General features: G+C 47.1%; 2 protein-coding genes across 3 annotated transcripts in view; one reads left to right on the top strand and one right to left on the bottom strand.

Annotated features, from left to right (window-relative positions):
- LIN37 (lin-37 DREAM MuvB core complex component) overlaps window positions 1-9,390 on the bottom strand; it is a 50,481-nt gene extending 41,091 nt beyond the window's left edge. The window contains exon 1 of the mRNA XM_082231999.1: window positions 9,386-9,390. The gene's annotated coding sequence lies outside the window, so the exon portion shown is untranslated. The remainder of the gene's footprint in view (window positions 1-9,385) is intronic.
- The window catches only part of ARHGAP33 (Rho GTPase activating protein 33), a 52,092-nt gene continuing 38,868 nt past the window's right edge, over window positions 802-14,025 (top strand). For both annotated transcript variants that reach the window (XM_082231477.1, XM_082231476.1), the window contains exon 1: window positions 802-1,072. In XM_082231477.1, coding sequence (XP_082087603.1) covers window positions 1,067-1,072 — 6 coding nt within the window. In that variant the 5' untranslated portion in view covers window positions 802-1,066. The remainder of the gene's footprint in view (window positions 1,073-14,025) is intronic.

The following is a 14,025-nucleotide window of genomic DNA, read 5'->3' as shown; positions in this document are numbered from 1 at the left end:
CAGCAAATTTGAAGGGTGCGTGTAAATGCATGTGTGTGTGTGTGTGTGAGAGAGAGAGAGAGAGAGAGAGAGAGAGCAGGAGGAGGACATAATTCAGAGAAAGGCCTACCTCCAGAAAGGTGATTTCCTTGTGGGGAACAACAGCACGAGGCCCTTTTTATAACTTGGCTCCAAGCGGTTAGAAAGGGAGGTGTCTCATTTGCAAGGGTTTTTATTTATTTATTTATTTATTTAACAAATGGGAAAAGAGCGAGGGAGAGAGGGAACTCCTAGGACGCCTGGGTCCTATTTACCATTCCCGAGGGGCAGATCTCCTGAATTAGGGCGAGGCAGAACTGTGTCCCGTCCCCCCCCCCTCCGCCAACCTCAGCTATATATACAGTATATGTATTCTCTCCTTTTGAAAGAAAGATGGGGACTGCCTATATAATAAATGGCTGAGGTGGGGAAAACGTTGGGGCGCCTCCCATCTATGCTCAGCTCTTTTGAGGGGGGGGTTGGAGAGCGGCCGGCCAAGCTAACAGAAGCCCCTTTGTGCCGTCCCTTCCAGCTGCCCCTTTTGTTTCAGGGTTGTTGTTTTTTAACCCCCTTCGGTGCGATCGCACGGCGAAAAAAAATAAATAAGAGCGGGTGGGTGGCGGGGTTCAAAACGAGGAAGGGCAACGTGTGTGTGTGTGTGGGGTCGCCTGTCGGATCCCGCGCCTGCACCCCCTACCTCGTTTCCTTGCGCCCCTTTTGTTGCACGCCGTCGATAGCCCCCCCCCCTTTCCTGCCGCCCCCTCCTCCTCCTCCTCCCCGTCTTTCTCCGAGCCTGATCCCGCCCCCGCCCGCCTGCGCTCCCCGCCCCGCCGCTGCTCTGCTCGCCCGCCCGATCGCCTCGCTAGCTGGCTGGCTGGCGCTCCCCAGCCGGAGACGGGCAGGAGGACGGACGCGCATCCGAGGGGCCGGGCCGGAGAGGATCGGCTGGCGGCGTCGGGCAGCCGCGCTGCTCCCTCCCCTATTGTCTCGGCTCGGCCCGGGACTGGCCCGGGCTGCCGCCGCCGGGGCACACCAGGATCGCGGCGCCATGGTGGTAAGTGAAGGCGCCTTTCTCTCTCTCTGGCTGGGGTGGGGGGTAGGTGGGGGGGGGAGAGGAGATGTGGGGCGGGCTTAGGGGGCGCCTTCTCTGCCTCTCGCGCGGCATGCACCTGTTACCATCGAAACCCACATCGGGCGCCCCTAGGAACACACCACCGCGCCCCGTCACTCTCCTCGCCGGGGCGGGGTGGAAAGAGAGGTGAAATTGGGAGCCCCCCCCCGCCCCATCAGATTTCAGCAAAATGCAGAACGGGGAAAAGTCAGATGAAAACCCCTTATTTTTCTTCCGATAGCTTCCTCTCCGCCTCACCCCCCCTCCCGTGGCATTTTTTTTTGGGGGGGGAGTGGGAACCCGTCCCTCCCTCAAGTCCTGAAACTCGGGGAGATCTAGGTCAAGGGAGCGCTTTGGATGCCCCCTGCCAACCCATCAGCGCCGTGGCGCAAGGGGGAAGATTCCTCTGCCCTAGAGAGCAACCGCAATAATTCACCAAGACAGCCGACCCACTCTCCTCCCCACCCACCCCCCACGCGTCGCCACCACTTTCTCCCCATCATTAGGAGTTGTGCCTCATCCATTGTAATTAGAACATCACACACACACACACACACAAATGCACTCCACAACTTCCCCCAAATAATTAGGAGGCTGTTCTCTGCTTCACTCAACATCAACTGTTGGGAGTGCAGCAGCAGCAGCAGCAGCAGCAGCAGCAGCGTTGCTAGGCCCCGGCAGCTGGATTTGCAGGAAAACCCCAGAAACAAAAGGTGAAAAGCCAATGTCAGGAAGCAGGCAATTAAGACTAGAATTAGGTGATTAGGAGCACTGGCTACTGTAGCCTGGAGAGGGATCTATGATGCTGTCCACAATTTACAGTGTGTTGGAGCAGCTACTTTCTGCCATTGTCTTTCTGGACAGTGGGAAAGAATTCCCTGTGATAAAGGTTGACCAGAAGCACCATTAACAGACTGGCTCATTGGTAGGCACAGTGGGGGACGGACGGACACTGATATACAGAGTCTTGATCCGCTCAATTCTGAAAGAAATCCCGAAAAACAAAAATCACCTCTGTTCCACTTACCAGTGTCTTTGTGGTGTTTGTCTGTTACAGCTCCAAGCAGTTTTGCACCAGACTAACAGAGGCATTGAGTGGAGATGGATGGTGCTTTCCTTTGCTTAAAAGGAATTGGAACTGTCTACAGAGAGGCTTGGCTTCCCATGCTGTCTCTCTGTGGTCAAACAGGTCTTGCAGGGTTTTGAAATGATGCAGAACCCTGCAGAACCTGTTTTGCTGGAGGCGAAAGTAGGGTTGAGTGTACATGCACCCGTGAGCGACAGTCTTTTTCTCCCAGATTGCCTTCAAATGCTCCGAGCCAGATTCCTTTAAGATGGGGAACCTGTAAGCTTTCAGGTGCTGTTGGATCACAACTCCCGCCATTCTTGCACATCAGCCGCGCTAGCTGGGGCTGATGGGAGCTGGAGTTCAACAGCGACTGCAGGGCCACAAGTTCACCGTCTCTGCTTCAAGTTGAGGAATAGCCAGTGTTTCTATGCAAGGCTTGACATTACCATTCCCTCCAGGTTCTGCCAGCTTACCTCCCCCCCTCCCCATCACTCCCTTAGCTTCACTTTCCCCTTAATCCCTTTAGTAAGAGGTAGGGTTTTTATTGATGGATTGATAAATAGGAAGTTGTAAAAACAAAAGGAAAACAAATCATGTTTCCACATTTGCTCCAGGAACAGCCACAACAAAACAAACCCATGTTGCATATGTGCAAAGAGAAAAATGCGAATGTGTGTGAAAAGTCAGTACACCTCGGTGTCTTTTCTGCTAGGTGGGGTAGACAAAGGCCGTAAGAAGGAAAGTGGGCGCAGGGTGGCCAGGAGAGGGAAGGAAGGTTTGCTTGAGTTGTATGTGGTAGCTAGTATAGCTGTGTGTTGAATGCAATTGTTTGCATTTATTTTGAGCTATACGATCAGTAGAACAGATGCTTTTGGTGGCCCTGCCACTGCCACTGGCTCCTGCCCAGTTGGCATTGACTCATGAGAGGGCCTTCTTGGTAGTGTGCCCCATCTATGGATGTCTTCTCTGGTGCGGTGGGTCTGTCTCCCTCATTCAGGAGGAATTTAAAGACATTCCTGTTCACCCAAGCATCGGAGAGCTGAAATATGCTGTTCCTGGCAACCTTGAAAGGCTTAGCTGTGGGGATATGTAACTGTTTTTAGAGGTTTTAAATATTTCATAAGTTTTTTATTTATTTTACTTTTAATTGCTTGGCCGTTTGTTGCCCTGGGCTCCCTTGGGAGGAAGGGCGGGTTAGAAATTAAATAAATAACAACAAGTGTGCTTTGCAATTATATATTGCCTGCCCTTCATTACACAATTCCGGGTGCGGATTGCGACGTAATTAACAACGATCATTCAAAAACAATTAAGGGCAGATGAAAAGACATGGTTTAAAATTCACATCACAGTTCAGTCCAAATGTAGCTAACATCCCATTAATGAAGTGGAGGTCATCTCTGGGCTGGCGCCACAGAGGTGGGTGCTCACATTTTACTTCCCTGCTTCTCTTGTTTCTGGACCGCCAGGGGCCACAGATTCATTCATTTAAAAAACATTTAAAGCTCATGACTTTCCCCAAAGAATCCCAGGAACTGTCTGCTAAGGATCCTGAGTATTGTAGCTCTGTGAGGATGAAACTATAGCTCCCAGGATTCTGGGTGGGGGATAAGTGAAGTGTTTTAAATGTGCACCAAATGTGCTTTAAATATATGGTGTTGATCTGCTCTGTGTGGTCCACAAGCTGGAGATACTGAGAAGAGGTCAGTGCTGACTTGCTATCTTGGCCGCTGGAACATATAGCTTGAATTCTGCAAGCTTTCCAAAGTGGGAACGTCAAGACTCAAGACTGTGTGTGGTTTTGCTCCTATCTTCGGGCCTCTGTTAAGGGCCTCTGTTAACGCAATTCTACGTCAGGAGTCTTGAGTGTCAAAGTTTATCTCTGCTTTTGCAGAAATCGGTGTCTTTGGTTGCAATGTGTACCAGAGTCAGGCTTTCCAGTAATGTGAAAGGGACTGCTGATTGTTTTCTTTCTCTTGTCCCCTGTTTTGCAAGAGAAATGCGCAAATAATAAACTATTCCCCACTTTTCTAGAGATCAGGATGCCTTGGGCCATCTGCATGAAAAATTTCAGCTTTGTAGCTAGTGTGGACTTGCTGTAACCATTTCAGGGCAGGCATTATGTCACCCATTTTGAAAGAAAGATGCACAAATTCCTCCCTTCTCAGTCCTATTGTTTGATTGTCCCCTAATGATTTATATGTCATCTAGTAGTTTCTGGCATTTTCTAGTTATCAGGGGACCTTGGGTTACATCTGTGCCAAATCTCTGGTTTCTTAGTAGCATTGATGTATCGTAACAGTGGTCTTCTTCTTCTTCTTTGGTGATCACTCGTAGCTGAGTAAGATTGTCTTTCATAAACATGGTTTTAGCAATGAGTCCGTAAGTGACTCTGGAGGCCAGTTCACGAATGGCACTACAAGAGGCACCAGCAACAAAATGTTGCAGAGAGGAGTGCTCTTGGATAATTTATTGTTAAACAAAATCCATATACCACTTGATTGTAAGAAAACCTCTAAGCAGCTTGCGAAAGCATGAAATAAAACATTAAAATTGTTGATTAAAGCAGTTAGAAACAGGTATTTAAAAATATCCAAAAGATAGTTAAACAGCCTTGGCCCAGTATACCTGAAGGAGCATCTCCAGCCCTATCTTTCAGCCCGGACACTGAGGTCCAGCTCTGAGGGCCTTTTGGCGGTTCCCTCACTGTGAGAAGGGCCTTCTCGGTAGTGGCACCCGCCCTGTGGAACGCCCTCCCTTCAGATGTCAAGGAGATAAAGAACTACACAACTTTTAGAAGACGTCTGAAGGCAGCCCTGTTTAGGGAGGTTTGTAATGTTTGATGTTTCATTATGTTTTATAAGAACTGTAAGCCGCCAAATGCGTGGGGTATAAATATCATCATCATCATCATCATCGTCACCATCATCATCAAGAGAAATAAAAGCAGATATAACTTCTACCTGTCTGGATAGGCTTGCCTAAACAAAAATGTTTTAAGCAGGTGCCAAAAAGAGAACGCTGAAGGTTCCTGCCTGCTATTAATAGGTGTAATAAAAAAGTGATATAGATGCAATAATTAAACAAAATTTGCCAGCCTGCGTTCCCTTTTAACTGGAGAAACCAGCTTGCATAGGGTCAGCCCCTTGGCTTGTCACTGAGGCAAAAAAAAACCTGCTTGTGAGTTTGAGATACAGAAAGATTTTTGAAAACTGCTGAATAGGCCAGTTTTGGTATTAAGTGCAGAGCTAAGTCAGAGGTACTTCCCCTGAAACGGGGAAAATAGCTTGGGAGGAGGTTTCTGCTTGATTTCCTGGAGACAGCGGTAGCTTTTCTTGATCTGTTGCTGTTAATGCAGGGCTGTGGGAGGAAAGCAGATGAGGGTCAAGGGAAGTCACCATGTCTTAGGCAAGTGTGGGATTTCAGTGGGGGAGCCTCCCAGAAACAACTCCTTTTCCATGTCAGGCATTGGGACTTCTTGTTCCTAGCTTCCAGATAACACTGAAATCTCACCGGGAACACAAGCCTTTCCTACAAATTGGAATGAACACTTTTTGAAGTGTGCAGGAGGCGCTCCAGATACAGACATCTGTACAAAAATGCACTAAAATTCTACAAACAGGGAATCCTCAATTCTTTCTTTGTATTGATTAAAAAATGTAAGCCACCTTGCCCCCCCATCAAACAAATTCAAAGCATCTTACAACGCACCCAACCATCGCATTAAAGGTAAAGGGACCCCTGACCATTAGGTCCAGTAGTGACCGACTCTGGGGTTGCAGCGTTCATCTCGCTTTATTGGCCGAGGGAGCCGGCATACAGCTTCCGGGTCATGTGGCCAGCATGACTAAGCCGCTTCTGGAGAACCAGAGCAGCACACGGAAACGCCGTTTACCTTCCCGCCGGAGCAGTACCTATTTATCTACTTGCACTTTGACGTGCTTTCGAACTGCTAGGTTGGCAGGAGCAGGGGCCGAGCAACGGGAGCTCAGCCCGTCACGGGCATTCAAACCGCCAACCTTCTGATCGGCAAGTCCTAGGCTCTGTGGTTTAATCCACAGCACCACCCGCGTCCCAACCATCGCATTGCAATATGAATAATTATCCTTGTGTTTTATCTAAATGACCCAAAGCCCCCATTTGGAAGCATCCTAGGAGCCAATGAAAGGATTCTAGATTATCCTTTCCCCTGAACCTGTAGCCTACCAGGTGTCAGACTACAACTCCCATCTTCCCTGACCACTCCTCATGGTGGCTGGTGCTAGTGGGAATTGTAGTTTAAGGTTACCCACCTTGTCTTAAATGATAGTTTTCTATTTGTAGGCATCATATAAGGCCCCTTCCCTCCACTGCAGACTAAAGTGCTATAACTGAGACACAGGTTTATAGCCTTATTGACATTAAGCCAAAGTATGGAAGAGTATTTGAAAGTTATTTAATGACTGCCTGTACTAATATGAAGCTTCGTGGGTCTTGAGAACCATGCATCATGGTATGTTAGAGTGGCAGACGAGAAAATGAGACTTTTTTGGTGTGGTGGCCCCATATTTGTCTAACTCCCTTACTTGGGAGACCGGGGATGGGAATAAGATTGATTCACTGGCAAAATATACCGATAATAATATGCAAACCAAACACAGCCGCCCTCCAAAACCGACATGCCTCTGAATTTTACAAAGCAGCTTGTCAACCAAAAAAATTACAGAAATGTGAACATTAGGGTAAAGTGTGCATATACATGCTTATATTAGTAAAAATAGCATACAAAGTGCATTATTTTAGGGAAATTCCTTTGCAAAATGTGTGCATTAGGCAGAATTACATGATTTTCTTTATGTTGATCTTGTTCCGTGAACTGCCCCGAGACCCCCATAGGGTGGTTTATAAATTCAATCAGTAGTAGTAGTAGTAGTAGTAGTAGAAGAAGAAGAAGAAGAAGAAGTATAAAAAGAATAAATCCTTACTAAAATGCTGATGAATTTTCATGCGAATTAAAAAACAACAACTCTGCAAACTGATGTGGAAATATGAGAAGCGAACTTAAGGCTGGAAGAATGAGAATTTAAGAGAAACCCCAAACAGATCAACCTAGCCTTAGCTGATACTTCTTCTGCTTTCAGAAAACCATTTTTTTATTTCAAGCTGCTTTAAAATATGTAGTGCTCTGCATTATTTCAACTACTTCTGTTTCTTAATTTATTTATTTTTGTGATTTTGTTTTTTAATGATTTGTGTTTTGTTGTGTTGTCTGCCTTGTGGACCCAGAAAGTGGCATCAAAATCTTTGAAATGGTGAACTGAGTGAGATGTCTGGAAAGGTGCATTCTTACCCATATTGTGCAGAGCTAATGATGGTTGTCTACATGGGGGTGTGCATTCTTCCAGCCATGTGCTAGACTCTCTACTATGATCAGCTGTTGCAAGCCATCCACACAGCCCTTCTGCCATGGGAATCTGTGAACGTGCCCTCCTGTTGCGTGTGAGCGTTTCAGTCTGGCAAGAGACTCTTTTCACACAAAGCTCAATCCTTATATGAACCTATTCAGGACAGATAAAAGAAAGCGCTTCTTCCCATGGTTCATAGTAAAACTATGGAATTTGCTCATACAGGGGCAGTCGTGACCACCAAGTCAGATAGCTTTAAAGGAGGAGTAGACAAATTCATGCCCTGGGTAAGATAGCTCAGTTGGTTAGAGCATGGTTCTGATAACAACAAGGTTGCCGGTTCAGTCCCTGTGTGGGACAGCTGCACAGTCTAGTGGGTTGGATTTGATGGGGATTATTATTATTTATTGAATTTCTATACAGTGATACCTCGGGTTACATACGCTTCAGGTTACATACACTTCAGGTTACAGACTCCGCTAACCCACCTCGGGTTATAGTACCTCGGGTTAAGAACTTTGCTTCAGGGTGAGAACAGAAATCGTGCTCCAGCGGCGTGACGGCAGCAGGAGGCCCCATTAGCTAAAGTGGTGCTTCCGGTTAAGAACAGTTTCAGGTTAAGAACGGACCTCTGGAACGAATTAAGTACTTAACCCGAGGTACCACTGTACTGCCCTATACCCGGAGGTCTCAGGGCGGTTCACAGACAAAGATCAACTTAAAAACCACAATTATATAGTCAAAATAAAAACAGCAACCCAATAACACGCCCCCCTCTAAAAAAGAACAACCTTTTAAAATGGCACAGGATGTAAATCAGATCAACCAAAGGCCTGGTTAAAAAGGAACGTTTTTGCCTGGCGCCTAAAGGTGTATAATGAAGGTGCCAGGTTAACTTCCCTGGGGAGAGCATTCTGCATATGGGGAGCCACTGCAGAGAAGGACCATTCTCATGCTGCCACCCTCCAGACCTCTCAAGAAGGAGGCACACGAAGAAGGGCCTCAGAAGATGATCTCAGAGTCTGGGTAGGTTCATATGGAAAGAGGCGGTCCTTGAGGTATTGCAGTCCTGATCCTCAGGGTCCCTTCCAACTCTACAGTTCTATGATTCTATGAAGGATTATAAGGCTACCTGGAAGCAGTATGCTTCTGAATGCGAGTTGCTGGAAATCACAGGAGAGGAGAATGCTGTTGCTCTCAGATCCTGCCTGTGGACTTTCCAAGGCATCTGGTTGGCCATTGTGAAGATGCTGGATTAGATGGACCACTGGCCTGAGCAGGATGCTGAAGTAGCTGAGCCACTGCAGGCCTGTTCCTGCAGGCTCTTCTTATATTCTTAAGTCCTTGCTATTCAGGGGAAAGGGTCAAGCATTGCACCACCAGTGCACATCATGGGTCATATGCCTTTACAGAATGTCTGGATCAACTAGGGATGCAGGTGGTGCTGTGGTCTAAACCAGTGAGCCTCTTGGGCTGCCGATCAGAAGGTCGGCTGTTCAAATCCCCGCGACTGGGTGAGCTCCGGTTGCTCAGTCCCAGCTCCTGCCAACCTAGCAATTTGAAAACACACCAGTGCAAGCAGATAAATAGGTACCGTTGCAGTGGGAAGGTAAACTGCGTTTCATGCGCTCTGGTTTCCGTCACGGTGTCCCGTTGTGCCAGAAGCGGTTTAGTCATGCTGACCACATGACCCGGAAAGCTGTCTGTGGACAAACGCCGGCTCCCTCGGCCTGAAAGCGAGATGAGTGCCACAACCCCATAGTCGCCTTGACTGGACTTAACCATCCAGGGGTCCTTTACCTTTTTTACCTTACCTAGATCAACTGATGGATTCTGCTTCACGTATGGCAGAGGGAAGGCATTCAAGATTTCTGGAGCAATGGCAGATAATGCCTGCATTTGGATGGCCCACCCTGTGGTTTTCTGTAAGGGCTGATGGCGGTCTACTCATAAGTATTCCTGGGAGGGAGAGTTTTTCGAGAAGAGGGCATGGCTCAGTGGCAGAGCATCCATTTTGCATGAAGAAGGTCTTGGGTCCAATCCCTGGCATCTCCAGGTAGGGCTTGGAAAGGCATCCTGCCCAAAATCCTGGACAGCAGCTGGTGCTACCGGTCAGCATAGACAATATTGAGCCAGATGGGTGCATGGTCTGGCTTGATACAAGGCAACTTCCCATGTTCCAGCTGAGGGTTAATCAGAGAGGGAGTTTCCCAGCAGATCTTTGTAGGGGAGAGGAAATAGAGAAGTAGAGGGGGTCCTGGGGCAAGGAGTATGAGTAGAGGAAAGGGAAAAAGCGTCTCAGCTGATCATGCATCCCAGCGCACAACAGTCTTCCTCCTGTTGTAGCATGCGTAAGCCAAAAACATCCTCCACAGTGCACACTCGGGTATTTCCTCACCACAAGTCACAAGGGCAGCTCAGATGCCTGTTGGATTCCTGGTGGTGACAAAATAGCTGTAGATCTCAGCCTCCCAGCTGCCGGTCAGCTGCTTGCGCAATCCTGCTGCGGTGTGTGGTTGAGCTTTGTGCCTGCTACCAACCTGTGTCTTTGGGTTGCTCAGGAGCTGCAGTCTGGTCCAGAACAATGGGATGCTTTTGGGAGCTGTCATTGTATAGCTCAGTGGTAGAGCATCTGCTGTGCTTTCGGAAGCTCCCAGATGCGATCCCTGCTGGCATCTCCAGCTAAAAGGGTCAGGTAACAGACTCTGCCCCAGACCCTGGAGAGCCACTGCACAACTAGACTAGATGGGCAAAGAACCTGCCCTGGTTGAATTCACCTTCCTATGTTTCCTCTGAGTAGCTGCAAAGTTTCTCAGGAAGGTGCGTGATACCTAGTTAGCTGTGTTGATTGTCAGTCTATCTATAGGGACCGGAAGTGAGCTTTGGATCTCTGCGATGAAAGTATTTAGGTAAAATTCTCAAGCAATGCCAGGGCTAAGGCTGCTAGTCCGTCCATCTGTCTAATATAACAAAGAAACAAGAAAATGTCAGGGCAGTTTTGAAAGGTTCAGTCCGCCATCTTGATTCAAAATTGCATTCTCACTAGTTCCCAAGGGGGGACACTATAGTTTTCCAGTTCTGACAAAATGGAAAACTGCTGTGGTTGGAATGCATTTTCTGGTTTGTTAGCTCGCTGAAGTTAGGGAAGAGCTAATGGACCGCAGGTACGATTCACAGTCTTATTAATATCTTATTTACCTGATATGTGATTGTCCTAATGTGGTCCCTGTACCAGCCTTTCCCAACCTGGTGCCTTCCAATTGTTCTTGGACTACAACCCGCCCCGTACTTGACTGCCAGCCATGGTTGCTGGGGCTGATGGTAGATGTAGTGTAACAATATCAGGAGGGTGCTAGTCAAAATAAAAAAATTCCTTCCAGTAGCACCTTAAAGACCAACTAAGTTAGTTCTTGGTATGAGCTTTCGTGTGCATGCACACTTCTTCAGATACGTATCTGAAGAAGTGTGCATGCACACGAAAGCTCATACCAAGAACTAACTTAGTTGGTCTTTAAGGTGCTACTGGAAGGAATTTTTTTATTTTGACTATGGCAGACCAACACGGCCACCTATCTGTAACAGGAGGGTGCTAGGTTGGAGAAGGCTGCAACAGCCCATAGAGAATTGAGAGAAAAACTGTCTGACTTTGTATCAGGCAACTTCCTGTGTTCTTATTTACAGCCAAGAAACAGCACAAACAAAACAGAGCTACAGTGAAATTAGCAGAAGATTGTAGTATCAATTCATTCAGGTAAATTCCTGTAAAAATACAAGTCTTTTTATACCTAAACTAGAGTTTCCATATGTCCAGAATTTCCCAGACATAGCTGGTATTCAGTCCGGGGAAATCTGGAGATATGGCAGCCCATGTCGGCAGTGTGGATTTTGGTGAATTTCATTAAAAAAAAGCTGAAAAACTTGTGGTTTTTTTTAAAAAAAAGATTTTGTAAAGGAAGCTCAACAACTTTGCCAAAAAACCCTCAACAACCCTAACTAAAGGATTAAAGTGAAGTGATTTATTCCATGATAGTCATAACTCAAAATAGAATCAATGAAATTAATGGACATGGTTAACTTCAGCCATCAATTTTAATGGGTCTACTCTGAGTAAATCTTAGTTGGATACAGCCCTTGGTAAGAGGTAACTGACATCTCTGAGGAGGGTGTTCCAGAGGTGAGGTATTTTCACCAAGAAAGCCCTATTCCTGGTTGTCACCTGCTTGACCTACCAAGGTGGGGCAAGTCAGCTGAGGATCTGAGTAAACAGACAGGGCTGCTGGAGGAAGGTGATCCTTGAGCTATGCTTGTCCCAGGCCATTGAAAGCATGATAGGGCAAAATGAGTTCTTTGAATTGCTCCTGGCACTGAGTAAATGGAGGATGACTCAATTTGCTCCTGCAGAGGAGTGTTATTCCATTGACTGCCGTGCTTTTCATCGCTGTGAGCAGGGCACCTGGGCTGAATCACAACAGGCTTTGTGCAAAACTGGAACTTTTCCATGTGGCCGTCTCCAAAACCACCAGCCTCGCATCTTCTCTCCCCTAGAAATGTGTCGTAATTAAACAAAACACCATCATTTTCAGTTCCCCCATCTCCGCTAGCTGAGGAGGCTGACCAAATGGAGCAGGGGAACACCGGACACAACGGCAACACCCCATAACTTTTTGTCTCACAGCGCATGACTGGGGGAGAGAGGAAGAGATGTGGATTTGTTGCTCTGAGCTGTTCTAGACTGCATTGGCAGAAATATTGTGTCCAGATCATGGGAAGCAGGGAGACCATTGTCCTCTAGCCTTCCTTGGAGCACTGTGTTCTGGGCGCTGCAGTTGAAGAAGAAAATCAACAAAGTCGAAAGTGCCCAAGGAGGGCAAGGGAGATGGTGAGGAGCCTGGAGACCAAGCCCTAAAATGAAAGGTTGGAGGAGTTGGGTATGTTGTTTAGCCTGGAGAAGACAAAAGGGTGATGTGATAGTCATCTTCACAGCACATAAGACTGTCAGTGGCTACCAGCCATGAAAGCTATGCTCTCCCTGAATGGTCAGAGGCACTAAAGGTTCTGAATACCAATTGATGGAAACCACAGGAAGGGCAAGTGTTCTTGTGCTCAGATCCTGCTTAAGGATTTCACTCAGGGCGGTTGCTGTGAGAACAGGATGCCTGGACTAAATGGGTCACTAGCCCGATCCAGTGGTTTGCATTATGTTCAAATATTTGAAGGGCTGTCACATAAAGGAAACAAAATTTATTTTCAGCAGGGGTAGGGAGCCTCTGTCTTATGGGCCAACTTTGGCCCACCAGGCCATTCCCGGAAAATCACTCCCCCCGTCTGATGTCTGACGTCTGACGCAGCATCAGGAGTGAGGCCAGTACTGGCATTGCTCCAAAGGATCATTTCATGGAATCGTAGAGTTGGAAGGGACCGACCACAAGAGTTATCTAGTCCAGTCCCCCGTAATACAGGAATCCTTTGCCCAACGTGGGACTCGAACCCACAACCCTGAGATTCAGAGTCTCATGCTCTACTGCCTGAGCTATTCTGGATCACAGAGGGGTTCGCATTGAACCCCCTCCATTTTAGACTCTTTAGCAAGACTCCTCGATGGCACGCCTAGCGTGCCTCCAAAGACGCTTGTTGCCTGATGTCATTGTGATGTCATGTGATTGACAGGCGGGTGGCCTCCACTCACTTTTTATATCTAGACCATGCCTGCCAGGGAAAAAGGGTTCCCTACCCCTGCTCTAGAAGGCAGGATTCTAACACGTGGGTTCAAATGACAAGAAATGGGATTTTGAGTAAACACTAACTTCTTGATGGAAGGACCTGTTTCACAGTGTCCAGGCATAGGCAAACTCGGCCCTCCAGATGTTTTGGGACTACAACTCCCATCATCCCTGACCACTGGTCCTGTTAGCTAGGGATGATGGGAGTTGTAGTCCCAAAACATCTGGAGGGCCGAGTTTGCCTATGCCTGGTGGAAGACTCTCCTTTGCTAGAAGTTCTTATGCAGAAGCTGTCCCGGTTTCTGATTTTATCCCGGAATATCCCACTTTTCCTTAGTATTTCCCTATTTTCACTGGAGAAATGCTGGAGGGTATGCCACCAATCTTAGCATGCAAGAGGGTCTGTAGGAAAGGAGGTGGTCTTTCAGATATTTGGGGCCCGAGTTGTCCCACCAAGGCTGACGAGCAGACTTTGACTAGCCAAGCTCACCTTACTTATATACGAGAACAATCAAAGACTGGGGGAGATTTGTGAATTATATGAAATGTTATTGTACACAAATAAACTCATTAGTAGGATTAATTTAAACCAAAGTTAAAATTAATGCGAAAGAATAGCCAGGGAGTAATTAATAATTGGAGTAATGAAGTCCCAAAACCACTGAAAGATAATTGGAGTAATGAAGAAGTACCATTACAATTTTTTAAATAAATATAAGAAAC

The sequence above is a fragment of the Podarcis vaucheri genome, assembly GCF_965113315.1.
Source record: "Podarcis vaucheri genome assembly, chromosome: 7".
Taxonomy (NCBI): Eukaryota; Metazoa; Chordata; class Lepidosauria; order Squamata; family Lacertidae; genus Podarcis; species Podarcis vaucheri.
The sequence above is the reverse complement of the archived record's forward strand: the minus strand, read 5'-3'. Positions and strand labels throughout refer to the sequence as shown.